This window comes from Octodon degus, unplaced genomic scaffold (assembly GCF_000260255.1).
Source record: "Octodon degus isolate 3935 unplaced genomic scaffold, OctDeg1.0 scaffold00039, whole genome shotgun sequence".
In the NCBI taxonomy this organism is placed as follows: Eukaryota; Metazoa; Chordata; class Mammalia; order Rodentia; family Octodontidae; genus Octodon; species Octodon degus.
This window is the reverse complement of record NW_004524615.1, coordinates 2,238,005-2,253,480: the sequence shown is the minus strand read 5'-3', so window position 1 is coordinate 2,253,480 and position 15,476 is coordinate 2,238,005. Positions and strand designations below refer to the sequence as shown.

The 15,476-nt window shown below is 58.0% G+C and overlaps 2 protein-coding genes across 2 annotated transcripts in view; one reads left to right on the top strand and one right to left on the bottom strand.

Moving 5' to 3' along the window:
* Positions 1–2,713, bottom strand: part of Col4a1 (collagen type IV alpha 1 chain) — a 111,770-nt gene extending 109,057 nt beyond the window's left edge. The window contains exon 1 of the mRNA XM_004631169.2: positions 2,630–2,713. Coding sequence (XP_004631226.1) covers positions 2,630–2,713 — 84 coding nt within the window. The remainder of the gene's footprint in view (positions 1–2,629) is intronic.
* A 375-nt stretch (positions 2,714–3,088) lies between these two features.
* Positions 3,089–15,476, top strand: part of Col4a2 (collagen type IV alpha 2 chain) — a 115,877-nt gene continuing 103,489 nt past the window's right edge. Inside the window, exons 1-3 of the mRNA XM_023715213.1 lie at positions 3,089–3,181; positions 3,382–3,446; positions 3,536–3,590. Of these exons, the coding sequence (XP_023570981.1) occupies positions 3,427–3,446; positions 3,536–3,590 (75 nt within the window). The 5' untranslated portion in view covers positions 3,089–3,181; positions 3,382–3,426. The remainder of the gene's footprint in view (positions 3,182–3,381; positions 3,447–3,535; positions 3,591–15,476) is intronic.

Below are 15,476 nucleotides of genomic sequence, written 5' to 3'. Positions count from 1 at the left end.
GGAGACTGAGCCACGAGACTCCAGGAGTTCCCCAGTCATCTGCTCAGTAAAAGAAGACATGAGATGTGGGACCCGCTTGTCCTGAGGGCACCCTACCTCTGCAAGAGCCACAAGAGGAACACACGTGGTCACTGCCAGTCAGGCTCCTCCTGTTCCACAGAAAAGGGCTGCCACTGAGGACGGGGCACCAGCACCTCTCGTGCTACCAAGGAAGGGGCTCACCAGGACATCTGGGTGGACCTGGGTCCTGCTGGCAGGGAACTAAATTTCATTCTGCCTGAGCTCCTGGTCATTCAGTGCTAGCAGCACTGCCTAATGGCCAAGAGGATATAAGGTGGTTGGGCAAGGGTCCCCAACTCTTGGTGAAAGGTCACATTTCCAACCCCAAGAAATCACAGGCGGAGGCTGCATGACCACAAGGAGAAGCTGGGACCCAGCACGTGGGAGACAGAGCTGGCCACACCCTGCTCCTCTTCGCTTGGCTAAGAAAAGTGGGGACAGGAGTGGAATGGGGGTTTGGGAATCCATCGACTAGTAAAGGAGCAAGGACCTCCACAGGGACAGCCAAGTGCAAAATCAAACAGCTATGCAAATACACAAGAAAATAATATTAAGTGGAACGCACACCTGGCGCACCACGGCACAGTCTGGTCTCAGGGCAGCGGGGCCCGACCTAGGGAAGCAGCTACCTCAGGAATCACAGTGCTGGCTCCTGTGTCAGAATTTCACAAATCTGTGGAATCTTACTCAAACTTTACTTTTAAATTATATTTTACTTGGATTGATATAGGAGTTGCTTCAACATCCTGCTCTACCTAACAGCTGATTTAGGAAGATGCTGAGTAAAAATGTTACAGATGACATGAAAAGAGAGGTAAATTTAAAAATTACCAAAACATTATTTTTAAATAAATTTTCTTGGATGCCTACTAGCCATATGCATATTGTTCCTCCTCTCTAATCTAGCCAGGAAAATTGCAATCTAATAACATCTGTGAGGTCAGTTGCCAGAGGGGCCACATACCAGGTGTCTTAATCCACTTTAGATACCTGGAAGGACAGAGCGAGTGGTCAGGAATGCACTTGGCCTCTTGAAAATAGTTAAAATAATCCAAAAGTCAACAGTGATGAGTTAGATTTTTCAGGCAAGAACAGGAGTCTGCCTATGTGAGTTCTTTCTTTCTTTCTTTCTTTCTTTCTTTCTTTCTTTCTTTCTTTTTTTAAAGTCCTGGATGTTTGAAATGCTAGCTCTTCCAATTAGCTCAGCCTCGCTAATGCTATCAATCAAAACATCTCCTCCAAACAGGGTTTCTGTTTCCCAAGAGAACTTTCTCTGATCTGGGCAGCTATCAGACCTCAGCTGTTAGACCTTTGGGTCCATATTCCTCAACCCAAGCGAAGTGTTCTCAAGCCCACTCTTTTGAAAGATCTTTGTCACTGTCACAGAGGGGCAATTTAAAAGGGCAGGGCAGGCCAGCAAACGGCGCGGGGACATCTGGAATCAACCGAAGATGTGCCTGCCGTTCCCTCTGCGCCCCAGGAAGGAGCAGAGAGCAGAGCCAGCCCTCAGCGGCGGGAGCGGGGTGTGCGCAGTAACAGTTTATCCTAGTCTGTAACAGTTAAAACTTGCTGCGCAGCCGAGTTAGGCGGTCGCATTCTTCTGGAAGAGAAGTGAAATTCTTAAAAAGGAAACAACAACAACAAATCGAAGCATTAAGAAACGGTTAAAAAGTAAGCGTGGGAAACCCAGCAAGCAGCAAAACTCCTTTTTAAGTATTTTGAGAGGAAAAGCAGTGAGGGCCCAGAGGCCACACCTTAGATCCCGAACTGCGCGGAGGCTCCCAGCAGGCGTCCTCGTTCTCCGAGGGAGGGGAGGCTCAGCTGTGGCGGCTGCGGAGGGTAACCCGCCTCAGCTGCGACACCCCGAGCCGTTCTGGGCAACCACAGAATCAAAGGAAAAGAGAACTGCAATCTGCGCGTGGAACAGGGACCGCAGTTTCACTTTAGCTTTACGTTCACATAGAAATGAGGCCGTGATTTTTAAAGTGACCAAAGGAGCGAGGAAAGGACGCCGACAGCCGCACGCAAGCGCCTGCTCTCGCTCTCGTGCGGCCTCGGGCCACACAAAGTCGTGGGAAACCAAAGAAACAGCTATTTCCAGGCAAAGGGCCCAGAGCCGTTCTGTCTCAAACACGAGTCCCAGACAAGAGGAACACACCCAAAGCGACTCCCGTGCACACGCGTGGGGCTATCTGCGCCGCGCGGGCCAGGTGTCCACCCTCCAGCCGCGACCCACTCGGGCTCCCGGCGCAGGTGAAGGCGCCCAGGCGGGAGCACCTCGGCGGCGACGCGGGTTCGAATCCCGCAGCCATCTCCGGGCTCCCTGGTCCCGCAGCTGCGCAGCGCACGGCTTCTTCCTCCCGCGAGCCGGGAGGGCTTCCCTAACTTTCCGCGCCGGACCATAACAAAGGAGGCTCGGTGGCGGCCGAGTGATCGCAGCCCACAGGGGTCCCCCGAGGGGAGCGGCGGGGAAAGCGCACCTGAGGACCGGGGGCGGCCGGGCGCGCGGGACAAAGAAGCCCCGGGGCGCGGGGCGCGGGGCGCGGGCAGACGAGCCGGCGGGACTCACCTTGGCGGCGGCCCGACTGCGCTCCTCGTGGAGCAGAAGGGCGGCGGGCAGCAGCAGCAGCCAGAGGCCGAGCCGGGGCCCCATGGCGGCGGCGCGCGCGGGGCGGCGGGGCGCAGAGGGAGGCGCAGGGACCTCGAGGATGGGCGAGTGCGGCGCACCGTCCCGGGCGCGGCGGCTCCGAGCGGAGACCTGAGCGCGGCGGGCCGAGCTCCCCAATTTGTTGGCGCTGCCCCCTCCCCTTGGCGGAGCGCGGGCGGCGTCTCAAAGGGGAGGACCCTGCGGCGCGGGTAAGAGGCGGCGGGAGCGCGCAGCTCGCAATTGCGGCCGCCGCCAGCCAGGGCGCCGGGGCTCTGCGCTGCGCCAGCCTCCGCGAGCGCTGCCTGCGCCCCGCGATCGCCTGCGCCCCGCAACTCCCTGCGCCCCGCGATTGCAGGCCGGGCCCGGGACGCAGCAGGGACGCCGGGGTCCCGGAAGCCGCGCCAGCCTGTGTCCCCGGCGCGCTCCCGTGGAGCGGCCGAGGAGAGCGAGCGGCCGCGCCTGACGCCCACCGAGGTGAGAGCGACCCCGGGTCAGGGGGAACCCGGGCCGTGCATCGCGCTGCTCTAGCCGGGCCTACGGGAAGGCGTACCTTCTGTCCGCAGAGGGACTGGCCTGTATCGGGTCCGCTCCAGGAAACCCGGAACGCACCCCAGGACGCAGCCTGGCTGCATCGCGCCCCCACTCCCTGTTAACCCTCTTTGTCTCGGCCGCAGGACTAGGAGGGACCAAGCTGCGCCGACTGCGCCCGCGGATTCGCCATGGGCCCTGCGCCGACCGGGTAAGCGATCCCCGCCGCCCGCGCGAAACTTCCAGGAGTGGGCGAGCGAGGGCCGCCTGTTCAGTCCTGTCCTCCTCCCTCCCCCACAGGTGGCTGCTGCTGGGCGCCGTGACAGTGGGACTGGTAACCCACAGCGTCTTGGCGGTGAGTGCCGTGCCCCACAATGGGGTGCACGCCCGCGACGTGGGGTGCGGCGCGAGGGTGGGTGGGTGTGCTTGTGTCTGCGCTCTGTGCGCTCCAGGCGTCGGCCCTCAGGAAAGAGATAATCATGGAAAACTGCCCAGGGCGTCCTTTCTCTCGGTTGCTGGAGCGAAGCTCCGAGAAGTTGGGGCGGAAAGGCGGGCACTTGGCGGGAGACGCTGGGGAGAGCGGGGAGAAGAGAGCGCAGTCTCCCGCGGAGTGGAAACAGAGCCCCGGGCGCAGGACTTTCTGGTGTTGAAATTCGAGGCTCGGAGGGAATGGGCGGGGCGAGAAGAACTGGATTTAACCTCTGCGGCGGCGGCGGCCAGGAAGGAGGAGACCGGCTTCCTCCCAACACGGTGCAGCCCTGGCCCAGCCATGAGCGCGAGACGCTCACCTGCGGCCGTGTTCTGAGCACAGCCCCCAAGCTGGCCTTGCCAGGATGGCCAAGGTCTTCTTGGAGGTCACAGGCCGGGTGTCGTTTACACTGCAGCCGCCTTGGTTGAGCTCGGGTCACCGAGGCTGAAATCACAGGAATGCTGGGTCTCAGGAACCTGGGGTGTGGGAATCTGGGTCCTTACCCTGGTCTGCCTGCCTGCCGGAAGTTGACTCTACTGCAGCCAGCGCCCCAAGTAGGGTCCTAGTGGGAGCTAGCCTAGGCTCTAGGAGTTCACATGGACACAGGAAACTTCATTTTATTTATAAATGCTGTGATTTTTCACACTGTCCTGTCCTGAAATAAGAATAGCAAGGCCCCCCAGAGGCTGGGAGTGGGGATCCACAACTCCTGGGGGCCAGCTGTTTTGCATGGGGCCCAGAGCTGGGAGGGGACTCGGCTGAGGCGCTCAGAAACTTTGACCAGCTCCTTCCAGGCCTAAAGTGTTCTGGCTGGCCAGCTCCTTCCTGTGCACAGCTGGACTTGAGAGGAACAGAGCAAAACTGAACCAACCAGTTGTCTACAGGCTCAGGGACCACCTGCAGCCACGCGCACCAAGAGCAGGGGTCCCTAGAAAGCCCCAGGTCGAGTCAGAACGCTCAAGTGTGCACCACAGCGCCCACTCCCACAGCCCCAGCCCACAGTGTCCCATATGAATCAGTCAGTGCCCTCTTCCCTGAGCTTGGGAGCCCCAGAAGTCCTGGGGGGCCAGCCCTACAGTTAGTGGAATGAGAGGAATACTTACAGAGGGCCAAGCCTCCGTTTCCACATTTGCAGGAGGTGCTGCCCACGCCTTGTCATGGGGACAGTGCCCTGCTCTGTGGACGGAGGGCCCTGCCTTCCCCACCCGGGGGGCTCAGGCCCACCTGGGCCCCTTTCCCCCTTGTCCCTGATAGCAGAGCTCCCCTAAATGCAGCCCTTGGCCCTCCTGGGACAGAGCCTCCCAGAAGGACTCAGAACCAGTTCAAACCTCTGCTTCCCCATCTTGGGTCTCCTGTGATAACGTTCTGGAACTCGAGGTTCCCACAGCACCCCAAAGCTTGGAGACTGTCGTTTTGAGAAGTAAATGGCATCACTGCCAGCTCTGTTCATTTCTTTGGGCATGAGATCTCAAATCTACAAATAACGATATGTAAATATTTTACTTGCGATGTATTGATATGCGTTGTTCACTCAAAAGACCTGCCATTGGCTCTGTTCAGCACCACATTAGTAACCTTCTGCTAACTTCACGTTGGCCTCTGGCTCCATGGGAGCTACTGGCAAAACTGTCCCTCCATCCTGGACGGTGTTCACTGAATGGCTCTTAGATGTGGCAAATTCAGGAATTCTGTCTTGTCGCCAACCTTTCAGGACTTCCCAGGGTCACATCAGCTCAGTAACAAGGGGGCCTGGTTATATTTTGGGGAACAGGGTGCAGAAGTAGCTGAACGTGGTTTGTGAAAAAAAAAAAAGTAAGTGCCTATTTAATCACAGGGCCCTAATACATCCTAGGAAGGTACTCCCCTTCGCAGATGAGGAAGAAGAGGCTCCGGGTGTAAGCAGTGTGCTGCCTAAGATCCCTTTCTCTAAGTGGCCCGTGCAGAGGGTGGCCTCCAGGTCCCCAGCCAGCAGTGAGGCCACACCCAAGCCTTTCTCAGCTTCCAACTTCAAATCTCCTGCAAGATGGGAGCTTTCTCCTCAGTCCTGACTTTGACCCAACATTGAGGCTCACACAGGTCCTGGGACAGCAGGGACAAGAAGGAAGTAGGAAGCTCGGAGCGGCCCAGCGCACATGTGTAGCATGGCCACTCGGTCCATCCTGCTGGCCTGGGATGAAGAGGCCCAGGCTTAGCGGCAAGGCTGAGAGGCAGAGCACACGAGATACCATCCTGAGAGGAGAGGACGCCTGCCCCACACTGCCCCCAGGCAGCTGGGGCTGGTAGCCCCCATGGGCACTGCACACCTGAGCCGTCTAGTAACAGGGTGTTTGCAGCCGCACCCCTCACTGGCTGCGGGGCTAGTGCAGGAGAGGGTGGTGTGGCTCATGTTGGGGCATGTGGTGCAGCTCAAGGGCTGGGGGCTGTCTGCTGGCCCCACCAGTGGGGAGCTCACGCCCCTGCCCTTCACAGACTTACAAGCCCTGGCGGTAGGGCTCACGAGCAATCTGGGGCACATCCTGCTGATTCTGGAGGAAGAGATTCCAGAGAGCGCAGAGCTCCCTGACATCAGATAGCAGCATGCCAGATGGCTACCCTGACCTCAGCGGGGGGAGCTCCCCCAAGCCACCAAGTACCAGGGGCCATAGGTGTGGTCTCCACATGGCCTTCCCAGGCTTTAGCCTCGGAACTAGCTGTCCTACTGCAGCCCCCCCCCCTTTGCCTTCTGCATGCATATGGGGTGCTCAGGAGGGAGGGGCAGCTGAGATGCTTCTGGAAGTCACTTGCCAGCTGCCTGCTGTATAAAATCTGGGCCCCTAGAAAGGGTCCCCAAGTCCCTCCTGCGTCTGCAGCACGGAGCACCCTGAGCACACCCAGCCCTCGCAGGCGGGAAGAGGAGTTCTCCCTGGGTGGCTGGATGTCTCGGCCCCAATAAATAAGAGCGGATGCGTCATCCGCAGCCCACACTGGAGGTGGGCAGAAAAGGAGATGGGAAAATGGGCTCTGGCTCCATCCAGGGGATATATTTAGACCCAGACAGAGAGAGCGAGAATGTGGAATTCAAGAAAAAGTTCTAGAGCAGAATCAAAGGTTTTACTAAAAGATTCCAAAGCAAAGGCTAGCTAATTGTGCCTGGGGAGGAAGAAAGAGGACAGAGCCAAACGAAAGAGAAAATCCCAGGCAGATGGAGGGATGCGGGACACTCTGCTCCCAGCCTGGGGTTGGGATGCAGGGATGGGCGGGGGCTTGCTGCCCAGGGGCTCTCCACACCTGCAGAGGTATCGGTCTTTGGAGGATTTTAGAGAAAGCTCTGAAGTGGGCTTTCTGCTTTCCGTTGCTGGGGCTAGTTGGGCGTCCGCCCTGCCAGAGGCCAGGGCTCAGCTTTGGAGTTGATTCAGCTTGAGAACCCAGCCCGGCTGTGGATTGACTGTTGGATCACAGGGCACGTCGTGGGGCGGCAGTTGGGGATCTGTGTGGCACAGGCCGCCGGCGGAGTCGTTTGCAGGTGGCCTGTATGGGGGCCCTGGTGTGTCTGGGTCTCAGTGCCCAGGCGTGTGGGCAGCCAGTGTGCAGCAGAGGCTTTGCTCTTCCCAGAAGCCTCTGCAGTCCAGAAAAGCAGCAGTGCCCGGCTGTGCCGCACCCCGCCCTCACCACCCTCAGGTCCTGAGTCTACCTTGAGGTTGGCCAGGCTGACTTCCCCGGGGGACCCTGGACTGAGCTGGGATTGTCCTGGGAGGACAAGTGGCCGCTCCTCTCAGGGGACCCCAGGCTCCCTCAGGCCATGCTTGTGCTTAGGGAGAGGCTTTCACAAGATGGGCCCAGCAGGGCCTCCCTGGGGGCCTCCAGCCTGCCTGAGGGTCATAGTGCCAGTGCCCTGCCCCCGGCACTGCTGGTTTCCAGGATGTGCATCCTCTCTCCCGCTCCTAGGGGAGCCAGCCCTGACTGGCCCTAGGATGTGCTTGGCCTTGAACGAGGCTGCCGTGAAGCTCTGAGCTCCTTGATAAAACCCTCCCAGAGGCAGAGGGGCCACCCTCAGTGGGCCATGGGACAGAAGCCACATCAGCAGGAGACCTGGCCAGTCCCGAGGTCTGGTTTGGTTTTGACCCCAGCGCCCTGGGAGGGTTGCAGGGCATCGCAGGCGTCTGGGTGAAGGGCAGACAGGGAACCCTCGCCAGCTTTGCAACTTTCCCAGCAGCATCCAGTGTTTCTTCAGATAATAGTAACTTTAAAATGGTCCTGCGAAGGTGGTGTAGCAGCCCCCAGCATGTGCCTGGCACGCAGCACTGGAGGCTGAGACAGAGATCTCACGTTAGTGAGCTGTTTGCTGCTGGTCGTCTCTGGGCAGGCAGCACCCAGCCTCGGGGGCTCCAGGAATGAGGATTCTGTGTGTCCCCAGGACCTGTCTGCTGACCCTCCCCAAGGCAGCTGCACCATGGGGTCTGACAAGGCCCAGCCAGGGTAGGCAGTTCACCGAGGCCCAGGTGTCACCCAAGGCTCCCAGAAAGTTGCTGACAGTGGTACAGGCTGAGGGTCCTGGAAGGTGGCAGCCCCTCTTGTGTCCCTGGTAACAAACCAGCCGGTGTACTCCCCACCCCCGATTCTGGAGGCCACTCTATTCATCAAACTCAAAGAAAAGATAGTGTCCCCCCACTTAGCAGCTCGGGTCACAGGTGAGTGAGGCACTCAGCTGTGGATGGCCTGTGCCAGCTCCAGGCAGCTGCGTCTGGTGTCACGTGGAACACCCAAGTGTATTTCCCACGTAACTGGTAGCTGCAGGAAGAACGACACATCTGCCACAGAAGTATTCTGCATTGATCCGGAAAGTAGAGTAGGAAAGAAGTGGGGGGTTCCCTCATAGCTGGGAGGGAAAGGGAGGCCCCTTGTTCCTGGCTCAGGGATAGCACATTTTTGTAAGAGTGTGGCTTCCAGAAGGACAGAGAGTTGAGGACAGGGCAGGTGCTGAGAAAGCCATGGGCCACCCAAGCTACCTGCTTCCTCCACCCAGGCCCTGAATGACTCAGGCCACCAAGGCACAGGGACCTGACAGCCTCACCTCCAAGTGACCATGGCCTCTGCTGAGGTAGGCAGGAATAGAGACTGCAGAGAGGACAGAGGTAGCCCTGGTAGTGGATGTCACCTGGCACTTGTGCCTGCCACTGCCCTGCCCTTGATGACCAGAGTGAGAAACAGGAAACAGTGGCCGTCATGCCACCTGCCAGGTCTGTCCTTAGTAGTCCTGTCTATACCCCTGGCCTCTGAACCCTGGAGGACCACGGCACCCTGTCCTGCCCCTGCAGGGACCTCATGGCAGCGGCGAGGGCACTGTGCCCACCCTCCAGGGCCAGCTGACACCAACACCCACTAAGAGTTCTCCCATCCTCCCACCAAAAGCTTTAAATCACTGTGAGAGATCCAGGTCTCACAAAGTCTTCCATAACTCTGTGGCCACTAAAATTGGGCCCCCATGGTCTGTTTTGTGCCCAGAAATACACCTTCCTTTGCTGCAGCTGCTGTGGAGCCCAGGTGCATCCCCTGGGGCTAGCCGTTGACTGTTCTGTATCCCAGACCTGGGTCCAGGGAGAGCTGCCCGGTGGGGGAGGATGTGGCGTGTGGATGGTGCTCACTTTCTTTCAGATGAGAAATGTGGATACAAATTACTATTCTCAGTTTTATTTTCCAAATTAAATGCCATCCCACAGGAGCAGCTGAGGGTGCTGGGAGGGAGCCTGAGTCTGCGCCGCATGATTTGCATTTTTTCCTAGGGATTGTTTCGTTCCGCCCGGGAGTGCCTGTTGGCTCCTTTGGCCCAGTTCTGTGATAGCCCACATGGGAGTCGCAGGAATTTGTGGTTCTGAGCTGCACAGACAAGTTATCTGGTACCTGTCAGGAATTATGAGCTGCATGTCCTCCACCTGTGGGGTGTCCTGGCCCCAAAACCACATAGGGTGACGGCTCCTGGGGACAGAGGGCAGCTTTGAGCTGGACTTGCACCCCATGGCATCCTAGGCTCTGCCTTGTTCCGTAGAGAAAGCGGCCCCAGTAGCCATTTGTGTGCCATCGTCCCCACTATGCCAGGAGGAGGTAGACCCAGAGCTCTCCTGAGGCCCACGGACCTCTTTGGCCTGTGCTTGCCCACGGCCCTGGCCTGGGGGACGGGAGAGTCCCCTCAGGTTGCCTGGGCCCACGTATAGAAAATGGCCCAGCCAGGTGCAGCTGCGGCCCTGGGGAGCAGGCTGGCCTCCTTCCCCGGCAGCCAGGTGCCCCAGGCCCCTGGACCCCGCGGCCAGCCGGCTGAGCAGGCGGGCAGGGAGCAGCCCCTCAGAGCCACACTTGAGGCAAGACCAGGGTGGGTGCTCCCACAGCTCTTCCCTGCTGAGCTGGGCCAGTCCGGAGTGTGCACACTCGCATGTGGCCCGCCGTGTAGCAATGAGCCACAGGTCGTGGAGTGGGCTGTGTCGAGGCTGTGGCACACACCTCAGGGTAGAACCTCACAGAGCAAGGCTGCACGGTCACTCAGCTCTGTGACATCAAGGGACAGAGTGGGCTGTGCGACCTTTCGTGGCCAGGCACAATTGTTCCTCATGTGACTGTAGATCCACAGCCAAACACACGCAAAATGTAAGAATTACGCTATCCTACCTGTACACACACAAACATCCACTCTCATGCACACCCACACAGACATGCACTTACCACACGCGCATGCGCACACACGTACACACACACACACACACACACACACACATGCACGCACACACACACACAGAGCCCAGGAAGCGCCTCCCCACCACCCACATAGGCTGCAAGGCACCGTGGGTAGGACCAGGCACACAGGGTGCCCGTTCTTTGAGGAATGGGAGCTGGATCAGCAGAACCTGGTGCTGGGAGCCCTGCCTGGCCTGCGGCAGCCGTGTAAAGGCCCACCAGGAGCAGAGGGTTGGGTGTGCAGAGAGCTGGGCAGGGCTGCCGGTACAGTGTTGAGGAGGCCATGGCCCTGGGACAGAACCTGCTTCTGTGGCCACTGCCGCTCCTCTCCCTGCCCCTGGCCCATGGTTCTGCTGGCATTAGCCATGCCTAAGGAGACCGGGTAAGCAGGCCAGGTGAAGAGTCACAGGAGCCAGCTGCAGGGCCGTGGCCTGGAAAGGCCTCTCCTGCTTTCGGAGTGACCCTGTCACTAATAACTGTGTCACCACTGGGGAAGACCATTCTTGTTCCCCCAGGATGCATGGCCAACTCTGCTCTGTAGGAACAACGCCCACTCCCAGCTCCGCGCAGCCTCTGCGGCCTCTGAACAGGCAGACAGGGCAAGGCCAGGCGCAGTGTGTGCTGCACGCTCTCCCACTGCTTGGCCTGCACATCAGAGCCCTGCTATCACCCTGGTTAGAGGAGTGCCCACAGAGGTGGCTCTGGGGGCCACTTGCAACCCACTGTGGTGCAGGGAGCTGCTATGGGGTGGGCACATTGGCATCTTCTGCGTGGTGGGAACTGACTGCATGTGTTTAAGGGTTGTTTGTTTTTTATTTTCATTTATGTATTTGGTACAGTGTCTCACGACTCAGTTCGGACTCATAGTGATCCTCTTGTTTTCGCCTCCCCACTGCTGAGATTACAGGCGTGTGCCACCTCCCCCAGTCTCAGTGGCCGGCTCAGCTTGCCTGGGGGTGGGGCTGGCGCAGCATGTGGTGCCGGGGATCGAACCCCAGTCCCTGCGCTTGCCAGGCAGGCGCTTAGTCTGCTGAGCTATCTCATTCCCCCCCCCCACTTTCTAAAGGTTTTTAATTTAAGTTGTGGCTTTAGTTTTTAATAACCATAGATCTCATCCTCAAGAAGTAAAAGCTGTCCAAATTCTTAAGAAATACAAGCAGTAAAGAGATAGGAAAGATAAAAGAAGCCTTCATTAACTCCAAAGACATGGAGCGAATCCAAGGGAAGAAGGGAGGGTCTTCTGACCCAAGACAGAGAAAGCTGAGACTTTCGTGGACGCTTGCCAGGGGCCGAGTTGAGGGGCGGCTTTCGCGACACCTGAGGAGCTGATTGGGGTCCCTCTCGTGTGCGCAGGAAAGGTGAGAACAAAGTGTACGCAGAGCTGGGGTGGGCAAGGAGGAGAAGGTGGCCTCTGGGAGGACAAGCTGCCGCTTAGATGGCCACCGTACACCTTAGCAATTCATACAGCCCATCAGCAGGGAGACACCATGGAGAGGAGAGCTCCGCTGTGCCCCAGAGCCACGTCCGCAGGTGGGGCCGGCAGGCCGCGGGCCCAGGCGGGCTGAGGCCGAAGCGCTAGTCGCCCAGCCTCGTGGCCCTGCCAGCTGGTCACATGGTGACAGGACGCTGAGCCTTGTGTCCAGGATGACCGTGCATGGCACACTGTGCAGCCACATCTTCCTGACCCCTCTAGACAGTTATTTCCACTCCTAGAAGCATGAGAAACATCAGCAGAGGGAAGCATTTTTATTTCAATTAAAGTTAAGTCAAGGTGTAACTAAATTACTTGCGTGATGAATGGAAATCCTAGTGTGATTTAAGGAGGCAAAAAACAGGAGATTTGGATTTGCTGACATGATGTGAAGAAGCAAAGCAGAGCCGGCCCGCTGGTGCCTGTTTGATCCAGCCATTCAGGAGGCTGAGGCCGGAGAGTCTCCAGGAGTTTGAGGCCAGCCTGGGCTACCATGTAAGTTCGAGGCCAACCTGAACTACATAGTGAAACCCTGCTTTGTAAAAATAAAAATTAAAGAAAGGAGAAGCGGCAGGATCGAATGCCCCTTCTGAAAAGAGCGGAAAGGCCCTCTCCACTGCACTTCCTAGCAGAGCCTCGTTGCTGGGCCTGGCCGAGTGGCCTGTTCCACAGTTCCCAGGAGGCTGAGCAGCTGCCAGGTGAGGGACTGTAGTGGGTGTCTCCGGGAGGAAAGGCTCCTTCCCCTGCTTCCTTACTTGGTGATTGTCCCCGCGGTGATAGAGGCCAAGCCCTGGCTAAGCCAGGACGTGCTCCTTTCCTGCCGAAGCCCCTTCCTTCCCGGCCGCCGGCCACCTCCTCCGAGACAGCCTTGGCTCCAACAGGATTTCCTCCCTTAGTCACCCGCGGCCGACCTCCCCTGCCTGTGCAGACGAGGAGCACCAAGGGCCAAGGCGCCGGAGCCCTCTCGCCAGCCTGCCCACCTGCGTCCCCCGTGGCTGCAGCGCCGGCACGCCAAAGCACAGGCGGAGGCATCTGTGGCCACCCACCCGCCTCTGCCACCTGCAGGTTCCAGGTCTCTGTCATGGTCTCCTTTAGCTACCTACGGCCAGGACCGGGCAGAAGCCCTGTCTAGCCAGGGATGATGGTGATGCACACCTGCCCTCTCAGTGCCCAGGAGGCTGAGGCAGGAGAATTGCTGTGAGCTCAAGGCCTGCATGGGCTCCATAGTGAGTTCATGGCCACCTGGAGCACGTATGGAGACCTTGTCTCCAACAGAAAAGTCCTCCTTACCCTGAGGCAAGGAACTCAGGCGGGCAGGCAGACGGGGTGGGCAGACACTACCGCCGGGTCCCTTATGCCTCGGGCGACCAAGTCACCAGGCCCTGCAGGGCCCAGGCAGTGCATTTGGCCCTTCCCTGAGCCCCTAGGTTGTAGCTGTGGGTGGTTTCTTAACTCTCCAACAAGAGCAATTTGTTATCTGCAGCTCACCTGAAGGAATTTCATGTTCTAGAAGTAAATGAGTTATTTCGCCCTGGAGGGGGAAGGAAGTCAGATTACTCATGCTGGCTCTTGGCCTTTTTCTTGAGTCAGAAATTCTTAAGAAGTACAAGCAGTAAGAAAGGGACCAAAGCTCGTGTAGAAGTCCTATAGTGAGGAGCAGGCTGGGAGATGCTGGCATTTCAGATAACTGTGGTCTGCAGTTCCCCTTGAACAGAGCTCAGCTCTGCATTGTCTACGCCAGTTAGTATGAAAACAAAAGAGAAATTCCAGAGAAAAGTAAAGAAAATGAGTGTATTTTGAAAGGGAGAGAGACAAGCAGTTGGGTGGGTGGATAGATGGATGGGTGGTGAATGGGAGGATGGATGGATGGATGGATGGATGGATGGAAACATGGATGGATGGAAGGAAGGAAGGAAGGAAGGAAGGATGAAAGGAAGGATGCATGGAAGGAAGGATGGATGGAAACATGGACGCATGGATGGAAGGAAGGACGGATACAAAGAAGGATGATGGATGGGTGGAAGGATGGATGGATGGATGGGAAGGATGGAGGGAAGGAAGGATGGATGGATGGAAACATGGATGGATGGATGGGTAGATAGAATTCACCAGCTTTTAAAATTGTGCTTTCCTGTAGCGGCAGCGTCTTTCAGAAAAGCCCGTTGCCCTGCACTTCTGGCTCTTTGGGAGCACAGGCGAGGGCCTGTGGGTTGCTGAACAGGGCTTTCACCTCCTCAGGTTCCTCCTTCCTCCCAGGCCTCACCACCTGCAGTCTTGAGGAGTATACAGACCAACAGGCCGCCTTCCTGAGCCCTCACATTTTAAAAAGACACTTAGATCTTTGTTCCTTTCAAACATTTCCCAAGTTAAAAATTAGTAGAAAGCCAGCTCCCGGCCTGTGACTCACGCGTCGCCACGTGTGGCCGGTGTCCTTCCGCTCCCCCGTGGCAGTGATCTCAGCAGTGCCCCCGGCCCTCTGTTCCATGTCTACCGTGCCAACCTGGCTCAGTTCTCTTAGTCACTTTGCATCATTTCAATCTTCATAAAACACACAACATGCAGCCAGGTGTGGTGGCACACGCCCACCCTCCCAGCACTCGGAGGCGCGTCACAAGTTCGAGGCCAGCCTGGCCTACACAGCAAGACCCTGTCTCAAAAAAAAAAAAAAAAATACAGCAGACACCTGTCCTTCTTGGCCACGTCTCTGCCCAGCATGGGGGTCACTGCACACCTGCCTTGTGCTGCGGCCATTGATGCTGCCCCCTCCCCAGAAGCTTATCGTCACCCCTGTCAGAGCCCCCAACCCCACTGAACACCCCACCCTTGCCACACTGGGCCCTGCCCTATTCATCCTGTAGGTTTGGCCCCTGGGGATTCAGGCAAGAGGAATCTGGTGTCTCTCCTCCTAAGACAGGCTATTGTCCCTGAGCACCACATCTTCATGCCTCAGCACAGCATAATCCTTGTCCAGCTTCCTTGCTTTCCCTTCCTTTTTAAAGGCTATATAATATTCCTATGCCATCTGCAGTTCATATTTCTAGGTTCTGTTTTGCCTTTGGCTGAAGGCTGCACAAATCTGAAGCAGGCCTAAGGGACCCGTGGGTCCAATAGGAATCCACTGGCAGGAAGAGGTGACGTTTGTCAGAGTTGGGGGCTCATGAAAGGACCCTGGAGGCCACCCTTGTCTGCACTCTGCTGCAGCCCTCTCCCAGTAGGAAACTACATGCTACCGGGGGGAGCCCCAGGGCCGCCGCCGGCCATGTGCTGGCGGCCCCTCGGCCAGCCCCGTCCAGCAGGCCTGCTTCCTCGCAGCCGCAGAGGAGGCACAGCATGGCCAGCTCAGGCTCTGCTCAGAGTCGTAGCACAAATGCACGCTCCCCGCCAGGGCCAGCTCAGGCCTCACAATGCGCCTAAGCCTGCGGAGGCCGCTCCCCTGCTGGTTCCGCTCGACTGGAGCAGCCCGGTGGGCACAGCGGCTCATCTGCAGCCACATGGATGCAAAATGTGCTTCTGCTGCAAGACGGAGAGCCAAGCTATTTGGCTCCTCGTGCGTGTTTTTCTCCTTGAGCTCCAGACCCGAAAAGATGCGGGCGCTCGGC